This window comes from Bufo gargarizans, chromosome 1 (genome assembly GCF_014858855.1).
Source record: "Bufo gargarizans isolate SCDJY-AF-19 chromosome 1, ASM1485885v1, whole genome shotgun sequence".
Classification (NCBI taxonomy): domain Eukaryota; kingdom Metazoa; phylum Chordata; class Amphibia; order Anura; family Bufonidae; genus Bufo; species Bufo gargarizans.
The window spans coordinates 49,275,545-49,292,626 of NC_058080.1; the positions used below are offsets into that span (position 1 = coordinate 49,275,545).

General features: G+C 42.3%; 1 protein-coding gene across 1 annotated transcript in view; it reads left to right on the plus strand.

The window, feature by feature from the left end:
- Positions 1–12,737, plus strand: part of ADRA1D (adrenoceptor alpha 1D) — a 160,715-nt gene extending 147,978 nt beyond the window's left edge. Inside the window, exon 2 of the mRNA XM_044295321.1 lies at positions 11,392–12,737. Within this exon, the coding sequence (XP_044151256.1) occupies positions 11,392–11,939 (548 nt within the window). The 3' untranslated portion in view covers positions 11,940–12,737. The remainder of the gene's footprint in view (positions 1–11,391) is intronic.
- The last annotated feature ends 4,345 nt before the right edge of the window (positions 12,738–17,082 follow it).

Sequence of the window (17,082 nt, forward strand, 5' to 3'; positions counted from 1 at the left end):
TATGCTGGTTGAATGGTCCAAAATGGTCCAGTCTCGCATTTTTAATTTTCCTAACCCTAGTATGCCACTTAACTTGCTACAAAACCACATTCACCCCTCTGTGTTAAACCCCTCCGGGATTTGGTCTATGCTTGCTGACATTCCTCTGCGGGATGTCCTTCTCCCGGACGGCAGTTTGAACTGGGATTCAGTGGTGGACCTCCCTGAGGTTAAAGCGGCACCTTTTTTCCACTTAGCAGATTTTAAACGAGACATTAAAAAGTGTACTGGGCCTTTTGCAGGTCATAGCTCCCCCTCTTGGCTTGAAAAGAAGGTTTTGGCTACTAAACCCCCCCCTTAGACCGTTATCCCAGATGTATAAAGAAATACTTTCTTCATTGCCCCCAGAGCTACATTATGTGGTCTCTTGGGAGCGGGAGCTCTCCATGTCTCTTACGGAGCCGGAGAAGGCGTCCATCCTGGCCCACTCGCACGGCTTCAGTCGTTGTGTGAGGATTCAGGAGAATTCCTTTAAGCTTCTCAGTAGATGGTACAAAACACCCGAGTTCTTGCATAAATTAAACCCTGAGGTCCCTGAATCGTGTTGGAGATGTGGTACAGGTATTGGGTCTTTGTCGCATATTTGGTGGTTTTGTCACAAGATTCAACCGTTTTGGAAATCAATTGAGACAGAGGTTAATAAAATATGCAACACTAAGGTATCAATAGATGCTAAACTGGTGCTCTTATGGTGCCCTAACAGCTCTCTAACTCCCTCTAAACATGACCTCCCCACGATGCTGCTTACAGCAGCTAAGCTACTTATTCCCTTTTTGTGGAAGAATGACTCCCCACCGACTCTCCATATGTGGACTGACAAGGTGGACCAGATTTACCGTTTCGAGGAGCTTGCGCATTGGGAGACTAACTCACGTGCCCGCTTCTTAAAATTGTGGTCCCCATGGAAAGCCCATAGGAATTTTACATAATAGAGCAGAAGTTATCTCACTTCCTCGTTTCCCCCCCCCCTCCTCCCTTCCCTCCCTCCTGATTGTTCCTTTCCCTTCTTCCCTTTGTACATTTTTATTTGGTGTTTCTTATTGACTATGGCAAGATTGCTTGTATTGTCTATGCATGATGTATATGCTGTATGTGCATATGGAGATTTGTAATCACCACTGTAATGTCATGTATGGGTCTCGACCCTGATCTTTTGCTCTCTTTCAATAAAAAGAAATATGGTTAAGAATATAACTACTATAATACTGCTCCTATGTACAAGAATATAACTACTATAATACTGCTCCTATGTACAAGAATATAACTACTATAATACTGCCTCCTATGTACAAGAATATAACTACTATAATACTGTTACTATGTACAAGAATATAACTACTATAATACTGCTCCTATGTACAAGAATATAACTACTATAATACTGCTCCTATGTACAAGAATATAACTACTATAATACTGCTCCTATGTACAAGATATTAACTACTATAATACTGCTCCTATGTACAAGAATATAACTACTATAATACCGCTCCTATGTACAAGAATATAACTACTATAATACTGCTCCTATGTACAAAAATATAACTACTATAATACTGCTCCTATGTACAAGAATATAACTACTATAGGACAGGCAAAATTCCCAAGTTACCCCCTAAGAAATTTGTGCACTGGTTTCATAGCACACATGATTCGGCCAGTAGGGGGGTTAGCATTGCTATACATAAGTGCCTTCCTTTTAAGCCCCAAACTATATCCGCTGACCTTGAAGGCAGATTCCTGTTTGTAAAGGGCGTCTTGGGGGACTCCCCGGTAACGCTCGCCAATTTGTATGCACCTAATAAAGGCCAAATCCCATGGCTCGTTCAGACCCTTGCTGCACTATCATCCTTCTCTGAGGGGTTATTGATTTTAGGGGGCGACTTTAATGTTGCCATGGAACCAGCGGTGGACACTTCGGCGGGCAGACCCTCTGTGTCTTACAGGTTATTAAAAAGGCTAAAAATTTCGCTGAGGAAACTAAAAGTTTTAGACGTCTGGCGGATCATGAATCCCAATGGACGGGATTATACGTTTTACTCCCATGCTAAGACGTCCTTCCATAGATTGGATTATTTATTCATGTCTGACTCACATATACGTAATGTCTCTGGAGCCCGGATAGGCAATATAACGTTATCTGATCATGCCCCTGTTTTTATAAGCTTTTCTCTGTCAGGTCCGCAAGGGAAGGAACGTGTGTGGCGCCTTAACGACACTTTGGTCTTAGACCCCACACACGCCACCAAACTTAAGGCCTCGATCTCGGAATTCTTTAGTATTAATGACACCCCAGATTCCCCCCCCTCACCAGCTATACTTTGGGAAGCCCATAAAGTGGTCATTAGGGGAGAACTTATTGCCTTGGGGGCTTATGTAAAAAAGCAAAGGACAAAGGCCTTAGACGCTTTGTTAGCTACTATTGCTCGTTTGGAATCCTCCCACAAGGAGTCACAGGCTATTCATACCCTGACGGAATTGACCGAAGCCAGAACGCGTCTTAAAAACTTATTAAACATCACCTCTGCAAAATTAGTGTTGAGATCCAGGTTCAGGGCCTATGCTCATGGGAATAGGGGAAACAAACTGATGTCGGCTATTGCCAAGAAACAGTTCTCTGACTCCTTTGTTTCCTCTATCAAGGATCCCAAGGGGTTGTTACATAAGTCCACCCCAGACATAGCCAAGGCATTTTGTTCCTTCTATGAAGCCCTGTATAATCTACCCTCGCCGACAGGAGCTACGCCTGGTGTCCTAGCGGAAGCCACTGATAAATTCCTGCAGACCCTTAACCTCCCTTCTATCTCCTCATCTAAGGCCTCTCAACTAACCAGGCCTATTTCAGAGTCAGAAATCCGCAAAGTTCTTATGTCAATCCCGTCAGGCAAGAGTCCAGGGCCTGATGGTTTTTCCATCGTGTATTATAAATCATTCCAAGATGTTTTAATCCCTCGTTTTCAGAACCTGTGTAACTACCTTATGACTGGTGGTTCGCTTGCTCCCCACTCACTGTTGGCACACATTACTGTCCTCCATAAGGAAAATAAGGATCCGACTTGCTGCAGTAATTATAGGCCGATATCCCTGCTTAACAATGATGTGAAGTGGTGGGCGAAGATTCTGGCCTCTAGGCTTCAGGATGTTCTTCCTGACGTGATTCATGAGGAGCAGGTAGGCTTTGTCCATGGCAGACAGGGGTCGGAGAACACGGTGCGGCTTCTCCATCTGGTGAATTGGGCAAAGAGAGCTTCAAAGCCACTGGTTCTGGTAAGTACAGATGCGGAGAAGGCCTTCGACAGGGTCAGCTGGCACTTTATGTCGCGGACCCTGGCGAGGTTTGGCTTCCCGGACCAGTTTGTTACTGCTATACATACCCTATATTCGGCCCCCTCTGCCATGGTCAAGGTCAATGGAGCACTGTCCCCACCATTTCGCATCACTAATGGGACGAGGCAGGGATGTCCCCTCTCACCCGCGCTATTTGTTTTAGTGATGGAGACCCTACTGTGTAAAATTAGAGATGATCCAGATATTATAGGCCTAAGGGTTGGCTCTGGCTACCATGTTACTGCAGCATTTGCGGATGACCTTTTAGTTCTGACCTCTAACCCTTCAGAGTCCTTGCCCAAATTGTTAGATATATTTGAGGACTTTGGATTCGTGTCCAATTTTAAAATAAACTATGGGAAATCCATGGCTCTCAATATTTCCTGCCCCAAAAATGTGATCAATGACCTTAAACAACGTACCCCGTTTGCCTGGGCCTCCAGAGACATTACGTTCTTGGGGACGCGAGTCTCGGCTAATGTTCAGGATTTAGCCTCTCTCAACTTTGCTCCTCTTTTGCAAGATGTGCGTAATCATTTACAAAACCTGAAGCTTCCATTTATATCTTGGGTTGGAAGGAAAAATTACCTTAAGACATTCATTCTCCCCAAATTTCTATATATGCTGCAATCCCTCCCTATTTGGTTGCCGAATTCGTATTTCACAGAGGTCCGCCGAGTGTTCACGCGCTTTCTATGGAATAGCAAATCCCCGCGCATTGCCTACCATGTTCTAACAAGGGATAGAAGGTTTGGAGGTTTTGGGATGCCGGATGTAAAATTGTATTATACTGCTGTTCACTTATGCAGATGTGTAACAGCCTTGTCCCGGCCATCTAGCTCACTATGCTCACGCCTTGAATCTGCATTGATCTCCAATCAGGAATGGCTTACCCTGTGGGGAGTTCGGCCCTTCTCAGCCAACCATTGCGCCTCTTCTCCGTTTTTGAAGGGGATGTTGGTAGAGTGGTCCAAGGTGGTCCAATCCCACCTGTTCAATTTCCCAAACTCCTGTATGCCACTCAAATTTTTGCAATCTCATATCCACCCCTCCGTGTCAAACCCCTCTGGGATTTGGTCCAAGCTCGCTGATCTCACTTTGCGAGATGTCCTTCTCTCAGATGGTAGTTTGGATTGGAATTTGATACTGAACCGCCCCGAAGTTAAAGCTGCTCCCTTTTTTCACCTGGCAGATTTTAAGAGGGATTCAGTTAAGTGTTCTGGATCCTTTGCGGGGACTGGTTCCTCTTCCTGGCTGGAGAAGAAGGTCCTGGCGATTAAGCCCCCCATTAGGCAACTTTCTCTGATGTATAAAGAAATGCTCTCTAGCTTGCCTCCAGAGCTCAGTTATATGGCCTCTTGGGAAAAGGAGCTATCTCTGACCTTTACTGAACCAGAGAAAGCCTTTGTTCTAGCCCATTCGCATGGGTTTAACCGCTGTGTTAGAGTTCAGGAGAACTCTTTTAAGTTACTCAGCAGGTGGTACAAGACGCCCGAATTCCTGCATAAATTGAACCCGGGAATTCCTGAAACATGTTGGAGATGTGGCATAGAAACTGGATCCCTGTCTCACATTTGGTGGCTGTGTCACAAGATTCAGCCGTTTTGGAAGCAGGTGGAGTCTTTGATTAACACTATATGTAAGACCAAGATTGTATTAGATGCTAAACTTGTGTTGGTGTGGTGTCCTAATGATACCCTTACTCCTGCTAAGAATAACCTCCCGACAATGCTGCTTACCGCAGCGAAGCTGCTTATCCCCTTTTTGTGGAAAAAGGATTCCCCACCATCTCTCCAAATGTGGACGGATAAGGTTGACCAGATTTACCGTTTTGAGGAGTTGGCGCACTGGGAGAGTAACTCACGCTCTCGATTCTTAACACTGTGGTCCCCATGGAAAGTATATAGACACTTTGCTTGATAGAGCAGATATGTATCACTTCCTGTTTCCCCTTCCCCCCCCCCCTTCCTGACTTTTCCTCCTTTTCCCTCCCCATCTCTTCTTACATGTCATGTTTGTATGATTTGCTCATTGACAATGATAACCTGTGATGCCCTCACTTGACTTGTATGCTAGATGACTAGTTTGTATTTTTGGCCATTGTATGGTCATGTGTGGGCCTCGGCCTTGATTTTCTTTCAATAAAAAGAAATATGGTTAAGAATATAACTACTATAATACTGTTCCTATGTACAAGAATATAACTACTATAATACTGCTCCTATGTACAAGAATATAACTACTATAATACTGCTCCTATGTACAAGAATATAACTACTATAATACTGCTCCTATGTACAAGAATATAACTAGTATAATACTGCTCCTATGTACAAGAATATAACTACTATAATACTGCTCCTATGTACAAGAATATAACTACTATAATACTGCTCCTATGTACAAGAATATAACTACTATAATACTGCTCCTATGTACAAGAATATAACTACTATAATACTGCTCCTATGTACAAGACTATAACTATTATAATACTGCCTCCTATGTACAAGAATATAACTACTATAATACTGCCTCCTATGTACAAGAATATAACTACTATAATACTGCTTCTATGTACAAGAATATAACTACTATAATACTGCCTCCTATGTACAAGAATATAACTACTATAATACTGCTCCTATGTACAAGAATATAACTACTATAATACTGCTCCTATGTACAAGAATATAACTACTATAATACTGCTCCTATGTACAAGAATATAACTATTATAATACTGCTTCTATGTACAAGAATATAACTACTATAATACTGCTCCTATGTACAAGAATATAACTACTATAATACTGCCTCCTATGTACAAGAATATAACTACTATAATACTGCTCCTATGTACAAGAATATAACTACTATAATACTGCTCCTATGTACAAGAATATAACTACTATAATACTGCCTCCTATGTACAAGAATATAACTACTATAATACTGCCTCCTATGTACAAGAATATAACTACTATAATACTGCTCGCTATGTACAAGAATATAACTACTATAATACTGCTCCTATGTACAAGATATTAACTACTATAATACTATAACTGTTTACAAGCACTTTTTATATGTTGGTACGGGACAGCAGGTGCAGAACACCTTGTCATCCAGTGTGACAGATGTCCGTCTCCACGTCTTCTTTCTCCACTTTTTGTTCCCTGAACACATTGCTGATGACTTTACGGAGAGACTTTCATCTTGATAGTTTGACCTCTCTGTCCACTTCTTTCACCACAAAAATTCTGTATTTTTATCCGATACAGTGTCGCTTTGCAGCCCCGGACTAGTTCTAGGAGCTTGTGGAGCGCAACCTAGTATTGTTATCTAAAAATCGATCTAATGTAACTAAAGAACAAAATGATGCTGTCCCTTCTTTGTGGTGAAACAGGCGGACGAGGGAGGAACTATTGTAATGCTGGACTCTAAACCTATAGATGTGAAATGATGAATCTGTTCAGAAAAAACTCAAAAGTGACCCCACGATGGATGGCGGAGGGGACCTCTTTTGGGATTCCCACCCCCAAGCCCGCCGAGTACATAGTCCCTGACTGCCCACTTTTACCTGTACTGCATTCATTACCTAAAATTCATAAACTGATTCATCTACCCCCCACTCCGCCCTATAGTTTCCGGAATCGGGTCTCTCAACGAGTGGGCTCATTGAGCTTATACCTGGATATTTCCGGGACACAAAACATGTCCAGGGTGCATTAAATAATATCTCATGGACAGAAAACGATATTTGGTTGTCAGCTGACGTGGGGTCATTATAGCCCATCAGTCTGCTATCATTGCTCTGCAGTGGTTCCTGTCCATGTGCGGTGATTATAGTTCTGATCTGAAGGATTTTTTGTGTTCTGCTCTCTGGGATCTCCTAAAACACATAAGGAGGTTTTTTTGCAGATTTCAGGAGCATCCATGGGCGCTAAAGTGTCGCCATCTTTAGCCAATGTTTTTATGAGTCATTTTGTAAGTAAATATTTATTTGGTGACACTAACCCCTGTGCTCGGTGGCTGCTCTGGTACGGTCGCTACATCGATGACTTCCTGTTTATATGACGTGGCGATGACATGCAGGAGTTCATCCATTTCCTTAGCTTTACTCATCACCATCACCAGGAACATATATCGCTTTGTTTGGATTTAAATTTACAAATAGACTGGATGACCCAAAAGGTCATAAGTACAACTTGCAGGAAAAGTACAGCGCGCAACACCATACTGCGCGCAGACTCCGGTCACTCATTCAGCACTATCAAGTCAGTCCCGATTGGTGAATTTACTGGTGCCAAAAGGAACTGCTCTGCTGATGATGGTTTTAAAAAGGAGTCTGTTCACATTAGGAGCAAACTGAGCAACCGTGGTTATCCCTCATGGAGGCCAAATAGAGCAGAGAACATCGTAAAGTCAAGAAATAGAAGGGATGTGTTATAGTCCAATAGACCAGTCACTGCACAGGAAGGTTAGGCTACGTTCCCACTGGCGTTTCGGCTTTCCGTTTGAGAGATCCGTTCAGGGCTCTCACCAAAAAAAAAAAAGGAATGTACTCCGTATGCATTCCGTTTCCGTATTTCCGTTTTTCCGTTCCGTTGAAAGATAGAACATGTCCTTTTATTGGCCACAAATCACGTTCCGTGGCTCCATTCAAGTCAATGGGTCCGCAAAAAAAAATGGAACACATACGGAATGTGTTCCGTATCTGTTCCGTTTTTGCGGAACCATCTATTGAAAAATTTATGCCCAGCCCAATTTCTTCTATGTAATTACTGTATACTGTATATGCCTAACGAAAAAACGGAACGGAAACACAACGGAAACAAAAAAAAACGGAACGGATCCATAAAAAACGGACTGCAAAACACTGAAAAAGCCATACGGTCGTGTGCAGGAGGCCTAAAACTGCTAAGGCCCCTTTCACATGGGCGAGAATTCAGTGCGGGTGTGATGCGTGATGTGAACGCATTGCACCCGCACTGAATCCGGACCCATTCACTTCTATGGGGCTGTGCACATGAGCAATGATTTTCACACTTCACTTGTGCGTTGCGTGAAAATCGCAGCATGCACAATATTGTGCGTTATTCACGCAACGCAGGCCCCATAGAAGTGAATGAGGCTGTGTGAAAATCGCAAGCCAAGTGCAGCAACGCATGGTTGCTAGGAGACGATCGGGATGGGGACCCGATCTTTATTATTTTCCCTTATAACTTGGTTATAAGGGAAAATAATAGCATTCTGAATACAGAATGCAAAGTAAATTAGAGATGGAGGGGTTAAAAAATAAAAATAAAAAAATAAACTCACCTTATCCACTTGTTCGCGAAGCCCAGCTGGTCTTCTTTCTTCTTCTTTGATGACCTGGGAGGAAAAGGACCTTTGGTGATGTCACTGCGCTCATCACATGGTCCATCACCATTCATTTCAATGGTTCCTCAAAAAAAATATATGTACTCCGTATGCATTCCGTTTCCGTATTTCCGTTTTTCTGTTCTGTTGAAAGATAGAACATGTCCTATTATTGCTCGTTCCGTGGCTCGATTTCAGTCAATGGGTCCGAAAAAAAAATAGAAGACGTAAGAATATACTCTGCATGTCTTCCGTATCTGTTCCGTTTTTACTGAAAAACGGAACGGAAACACAACAGAAACAAAAAAAAAAGGAACAACGGATCCGTGAAAAACGGACAGCAAAACACTGAAAAAGCCATACGGTCGTGTGACCGTATGGCTTGAACATTCTCTTCACTTTGCGTTTGCTGCAGTGCCACGCTTTTCCGCGCCCGGGGCCTCTGTATTGGAGCTGGCCGCGATTATCTTTTGCTGCAGTGTATGGCTGGAGTTAATGTAAGGTAAACATTCAGGGAAGTTCTCCTCTGCCGTGGATGGAGCAGATGTGGCTCTACATAACCTGCTGTGTCTCTCTGTTTGCACACCGCACGTTGAATAGTTGTCACATTCACTGTTTTGGGTGGTTTACAGGAGGTCGTGGTTGGTTCTTTGATCTTAGTCGCTGAGGAGCCAAGCAGTGAATTGAGTTAAATATTTGGAAGAAATATGGAACAGAAACCCTTTCTTTCTGCTTTGTTAGGAGTGAGCCGAGCCTGTGGAATAAAGGTACAGCCAAAGTCAACAGACTGGGGTTTATGTAAGACAGATAGGAGCAGGCATGGGGTTTTATGACTGGCATATTAGGAGCACCAGTATGTATCGCTGGAGACTGATACAGGCTAGGTGTCTATCTATGTACTGTGTAATCTGTGCTATACATCTATATTGATTTATGTGTCTGTCTTTTTCTTTAAAATACATTGTGTACATACATTACTTAACCTGTACTGCTCCTGAGTTACATCCTGTATTATACTCCAGAGCTGCACTCACTATTCTGCTGGTGGAGTTAGTGTACATACATTACATTACTTATGAATTCATTCCTAGGAACACGTACTTTGCCCCTTTTGTCATAAACCAAAGACTACAAAGGTTTTCTAAATCTTTTGTCAAATGTATGCAAAGTAAAAGTGGAGCAGCTGAGAGAACTAGAGATCTATTCAAATTATTGCACCAGGGAAGCGGAGCTTAAATGTGCCCACCCAATGCAACAAATGCAAGACCCCATCTTGTTTTTTTACCCTTTTTTGGGGTCTCTGTACGACTCACCATCTTTTCCTGATATGTATCTCAGGATTCAGGAACTGAACTTCCTAAACATGGTGTTCAGTCTTATTACAAACATTTTCAATGCATTATGGCAACAATTGTCATAAAACATAGATAAATCTCCATAAATTCCAAATCCCCCGCATCTCTTTACATAGTACTTAGTACAACTCTGGCTGCCTGCCTCCTCCACTAGGGGGTGCTCAGTGGATATGAATTTTCATAGCTACCATAGAACTCAGTGGAGCTGTAACAATCTCTAAGCAGTGAGCTTCGCCCTTACAATAGGTTCAACTGCATTTTAAGTTCTTTGTGGTGGGGCACCCTACATTTAAATAGTCACTGTACTTTTGCACAATTTCATTTAGTAGAGAATTGTGTATCTAGCAAATTTCAAAAATCACTACTTTTAAAAAAATGCTAGAAAGTCATGGCCACTAGGGGTCTTAGTTCCACCTAACTTGCAGTCCACTGCCTGTTGCCAGGCTACAGTAGATCCATCTCTAGTAACAGAGCTAGCTAAGCTACTGAGCTTCATAGAAGAACTGCTTCTACACTGTTTCTGAAGAGCAGAGAAGCTCCTGTGTGTGATCTCTCCCTCGGTAAAAGAAAACAAACATAGTGGGAAGTAAGGTTGCTGCACACAGCATTGGCAGATTTAACAGAAGTGAGACACCCCCTGCTTGTGAGAGAAATGCATCTAGCTGTGCAAGTGAAACAGGGAATAAAATGGCTGAGGAAGATATTAGGCAAGACAAAACTTCACAGGTATGATTCCACAATAAAGTACAGAAATTATGCAAGATTTTGTGAAAACTCGGGCACGCTTTAAGGCCACTTTCAGATGCGAAGCACTTTCTCAGAGTTGTTGTGCAGTTTCCACAATGCAGATCCACAGTGGTGTACAGTACAATGCATGTGGATGGGGTTTTCAAAATTGCTATACGATAAAATGTGCATGAAATCTGCAGGACAGTCACTGCCAAAATGTGTTACATGAAGATTTGAGAATGGAATAGGTGCCCTTTAGTTTGGACACAATTTGCATGTTATGTCTCTGAGAATGAAGCCGTGAATCTCCACGAGTCGTCCTCAATTTCATAGTTAAAAGGGTTGGACGGGTTCAGAAAAACAGGGTAGCTTTCTTCCAAACAACAGTGACACACCTGTCCACAGGTTGTACCTGGTAAATCATCTTGTCTCTATTGAGGTGAATGGATTTGAGCTGCAATACCACACACAACCTGTGGATAGGTGTGGCACTGTATATGGAAGAAAGCAGCCATGGTGCTATGATGTATGGAAGCGAACCATTGTTCTTATTTGTCTTTTTCTGTCTTTTTAGGGTCATTTTTTCCTTCTCTGAGACCTTCAGATGGCGTCTTTAAAGTCATCTTCTGGTTGGGATACTTTAATAGTTGCGTGAACCCTATTATATACCCATGTTCCAGCAAAGAATTCAAAAGAGCCTTCATAAGACTGCTGAGATGTCGCTGCCGGAGAAAACGGCGTCCTCTATGGAGGGTCTACGACAATCAATGGAGAACTTCTATGACCAGTTCCAGGAGGGGATCAGATGTAGAGCAACCTGCAGAGTTTTCCTCCAGAAACTCTTCATTTATTTTCAACCCGGGTAACCATGGAATTACTACAAGGAGGAAGAACGGTTGGAAACTCATCTCTCCTTTCCAAAACTCTTCTTCTCAACTGAAAGAAAAAATGAACAGCCTTTCTAATAAAATAAAGAACAGCTCAACGAAGAGCAACATGTCGGCGGCCTACAAGAGCGAGGTGGAGTCCATCTCCATGGCTGTTTCCAATGACTTTACGGAACTAGAGTATCAAATGTATGACCTAGCAGACTGTTGCGGGCTACGAGAAACAGATATCTAGATATATCTATATTGTCCTGATTTTATTGTCGTTTCTTTATGCGGGGGGGGGGGGGGTTGTCATAGTGATTTTGTGAAAAAAAATTATTGTAAATGAATTTTTGGTATTAATATAAGAATTTCAAAAAATTAGACTAAGATGGTGGCTTGACTATATTGAGTTTTTGGTGTTCTTACCAGTGGTTGATGTTAAAATGTCATACTGCTAGTCATATATCCGTTATGTTTGGATCCTGTATCCAGGTGGGTGAACCCCATAACCGGAGAGAAGACTACACCACCATAGTTTGTAGGGTTGAACTGAAATTGGCTTTTACCTCTGAGTATACATTTTTGATTTGGTGCCCGTGTCTTACTGGGTATATTGACGTAACTCTTCTGTCCATGGTCCAAGGCCATTAAAATGAACTCATTGTAACCTGACTCTGTTCCACCATTTTTGGATGCTTATGAAGGCCATGGTAGGGGTTGTCCGGTCGATATTTTTTGAAAACAGGCTCAGAATGGTGAACAAAAAAATTTAAGGTCATATGTCACCTATCCCTCCTCGCTCCTGTCCCACCGCTTCCTCCTGCTTACTGGTCCCTGTGGACACATTGGAAATGACGGTTTAGCCAATCACTGGACAAAGTGGTCACCCGCTTCAGCCAGTGATTGGCTGAGTGGTCTTTTTATGCATGTTGAGAAGGACCAGAAAGCAGAGACTGGGAGGACCCAGGAATAATCACAACCGAATAGATGTGAGTATGACTTTATTATTTACATTTCTGACAGCATTTTCACCCTCTAAAAAATATGTCATCCGAACAGCCCCTCTTAAAGGGGAATTTGCATTCTAGTCTACAGGTATATGCCAGTTAGAATAGGTTTTAATAAAATTTTTCCAAAGTTTAGATACAGTTTAAATTACATCTAATAGAACATCTCTTAATGGCATGAATTAATGGGGTGCTAAAGAAATGTTTTTTTTGTATTTTAAAATCAATATCATAGGAATTTTCCAGATTGCCCCCAAAACTAAGGGCCACATTTCCAAAACAGTTCCAGTTAATTTTTGTATTACGGTAGGTTGTAGCTAGTGTCCTGATAAATTGGAATTTACAGGGTCCATATGTACTGTGCCAATCAAAGTTCATAGGAATATTGCCAGACAGTGCCCATATGAACAGTACAATATAGTGCTCATATGAATGGTGCCATCCAGGGTCTATAGGAATACCGCCATACCGGCTCCATAGGATTACTTTCAAAAAGTGTCCATATAACGTAATTAGTACCATAGAGAGTCCATATGAATACTGTCACACAATGCCCATGTGAATGGTACAGTATAGTGCCCATATGAGTAGTGTCCTGCAGGGTCTATAAAAATACTGCTATACAGGATCCATGGGGTTACTGATACAGTGTCCACAGGAATACAGCCATATAGTGCCCATATGAATAGTGCCATACGTGGTCTGTAGAAATACTGCCACAAAGTGACTATATAATTAGTGCCACACAGTGCCCAAATGAACAGTGCCATACATGGTCTATAGAAATACTGCCACAAAGGGACCATCTCATTAGTGCCACACAGTGCCCATATAAATAGTGCCATACAAGGTCTTTAGGAATACTGCCACTGAGTGCTCATATACATTGTGCCAAAAAGGGCACCCGAGGAATACTGCTATGCAGTGCCCATATATATAGTACTATATTGTGCCAAATGGGGTCTGGTTCACAACACTGAAAATTCAAGCCCCAGCATACAAAAGTGGTACCATATAATGCAGGGGTCGGCAACCTCCAGCACTCCAGCAGTTATGAAACTACAACTCCCAGCATGCTCCATTCACTTCTATGAGAGTTTTGCATGCTTGGAGTGGTAGTTTGATCACAGCTGGAAAGCCGGAGGTTTGGTGTGTACAGTGCCAACATTGTGCCGCTAGTCACTGTTTCTGTATGACAGCATGCAACGTTGTCTGTGCTACTGGCCCTTTTCTAACCGGCTAAAATACACTTAGGGGGAGATTTATCAAACTGGTGTACAGGAGAACTGACTTAGTTGCCCAAAGCAACCAATAAGATTGTACCTTTCATTTTCCAATGGCGCTGTGAAAAATGAAAGGTGGAATCTGATTGGTGCTACGGGGAACTAAGCCGGTTCTACTTTACACAAGTTTGATAAACAACCCCCTTGATCCATGTTTACACAATGGTTTTGTGTAGAATATATATTATGTATCTGTTTTATTGTTTAGAGACCATGTACTTGAGACCCTTTACTTGAATTCTGGCCATTGCCCTACTGGTCACTCCAGTCCTAATGTTGGGGCTAAAATAAAGGAAATGGCAAACTACAGAGGCTTCTTCCACATTTTACTTTCCAATGCGTCTCTTTTGGGTCCTATAGCAGTTACAGTGGTTATAGACAAAGCCTCCAATTTTCCCTTGCAGTAGTGCTACCCAATGTTAAATATCTGTATGCAGTAAGTTATTTAGCTCCCTCTAGTGGTGAATGCAGACAGCCAGAATTGTATCATGTAATTGTATAATAAGAAGAAGCAGGTGATTTGAAGCTCCTGAACTCCCTCTAGTGATGTCTACACTCAGACCGGGAAACCGCTTGAGGACCAGCACTGGTTTGGCAAGAAGTTGACGTTTTTTGGGGGGTTTTGTGGACCAATAGTATAAAAAAATAGTGTCAGTTGGTCTTATCAAAAGGACATTTCAGGTAAGTAAATTTCACTCTTCGTCATCATTCTTGGCAGCACTTAGAGATTTAAGAAGCAGAGGAAGGGATGAGGAGAGAAGAGATCGCCTTGTAAAGACTCTAGTGCTGAAGTCCGAGACTCTCGCCAAGATGTCCAGCCTATAATGGTCAGGAAAAAACCTATTTACACACCACGCTGGGAAAATCTTCCAAAGTCTATGATAAACTGTATTAGTCTCAAGATTCTGAAACTTTTCTTCCAGTCAATACATTGACTTGAAGCATGCACCCACATCAGTTCTCTTCTTAGTTTTTTTTTCCCATTCTTCTTGAAGAATTTTTTTCATAAATGGTTCAGAAGGATACACGTTTTCAGATGTTTTAGGGAAGTAAAAAGAGAGACTGTTTTATCATCTTTTGGTAGTTTAGAAGAATAAACTTCCATCAGTTTTTAGAAACTTGGAAGAATTTTGTTTTTTCAAGATGAATACATTTTCAGGTTCTTCCTCAGAGTCTGAGCTTGAAGAAACAGAGGAGCTTGGCCATTTGTTGTCAGAATCCAAGGAAGAGGAGATAGTAGGCATTGACTGCAGAAAACTACAACGCTGACCCTCAACCCGTGCCTATCTCCCCTTCCCAAAAATAGAGACACAAAACGATTTAACCTTTGTTGGACAGGGGTCGGTCACAGCTTTATTTTCATATTAATAAAACATTGTTGCGCAGATCTTAACGTAATAGATATACATTTTAAAATGCCTGAAGGGGTATGCCAACAACTGGACTCCCAGTGGGCAAGTCCACCCTCAGCTCCATCCACTATCTCCAATGATCTACAGACCACCAGCTGTGACTTACCATCAGAAGAACAGCAGACTCTAAAGCAGAGTAACCAGAAACATTATCAAAACCAAGGAGCAAGGGATTGAAAACGAAAAAACGGAAGTGCTGGACTTTCTCAGGCATTCAGAAAAGTGGCCGATTCCCCCAAGGTTGGGTTTCTAAGCCTCTCCTGTGGGCAGGGCTGCATAGGGGCCAACCATTTCCTTCCCTGTACTGTGTGACAGTATATAAAGGAAGGGGCAACTATAACAAGTAACCAAAGAGGGTATAGGAAGGAACCCCAGTACATGCTGACCCTTCTAACCACTATCCTTCCCTGATCTCTACAGTCAGAGGGACCGTCCCTGTGCAGTATGGTGTCTTGCAAAATTAACTTAAAGGGGTTGTGCTTGCACACTACAGGAAAAGGTGTCGACCTCTCTGATGGCCAGGACCATGAGAATGCATAGGTATGCATACACAGCAGCCCCCGTCCTGACCATCTCATATCTGCGCTGCAGCAGTGGTCGTGACCAAATAACTCAAGTGTGAACTCCATTTTACAGGTCGATGTTAGCGCCAAGAAGAAGCGCACTCCTTTTACACCGTCGTCAGCTGATTCCACATAGATGTCTACAGAACCTGTTCTATTAAACCCTTATACAAGTTGAGCCCCCCCCCCCCGACATAGTGGAGAGGGGGTCAGCAGTAAGTTTGTGTTGACGTCACTGATTATTTTGCCCTTCCTCTGATCCGTCAGAACAATAACCTACAAAAAAACGGATCCTGTCTGTGGAGCATCCGCCTTCACTCGGTCAGCATTTGGTCAGTAATCCATCAGTATTGCTAAAGCCCAAAAAAAATCTAATAAATAAATAAAAAGGAAATTAAAACACCCCAAAAATACACAACAAAAAGGGCTTTAGAACATATAACTGCATCGTTGAATTGCAAATATATTTTTCTTTTGCCACTAATAAAAAGGGCTGTAGTTTTCGCACTTCACCACACAACGGCTAAAAAGTCCTTTTTTCCCCACTAATACAAGACAAAAAATGCTATAGAACATATAACTGCACCGCACAAGGGCAAATAAGACATATAAATATTTCCTTATAATAAACCCTGTTAATGGCTGCATCAAACAGCACTTGCACCCCAATAACAAGAACGGTTTGCTGGAATTAAAGAGCTGTATAATGGCAGTTTGGATCCGCAATCAGTGCAGCAAGGTGTAATAGGATTGTTCCTATTACCCAGGCTGTACCTCCCCTACTGAACCCTGTTCTACATAAAAGCTATGGAATGATTCCTCCCTATCCTTTCCCTACACCTTGAATAATCTTTCCCTGCACTTGTAAATAGTTTTTTTTAGCACAATGAAGTTTTTCCTAGCACTGTCCCTATCGCCTGCTGACGTCTCTCCCTGCACTAAGTACACTGGAATATGGCAGAATCTAAGATGGCTGAGGCTATTTATAGGGCTGTGACATCACAGGGCTGGCTGGCTGCTGATTGGCTGCATGCATGGCATTGTGGGTGATCCCTCGTTCCCAGAGTTCCCTTCAGTAAAATGTGATTCGTTACCACGAAGCATGAGGAAATTCAGAATAGAATTTTT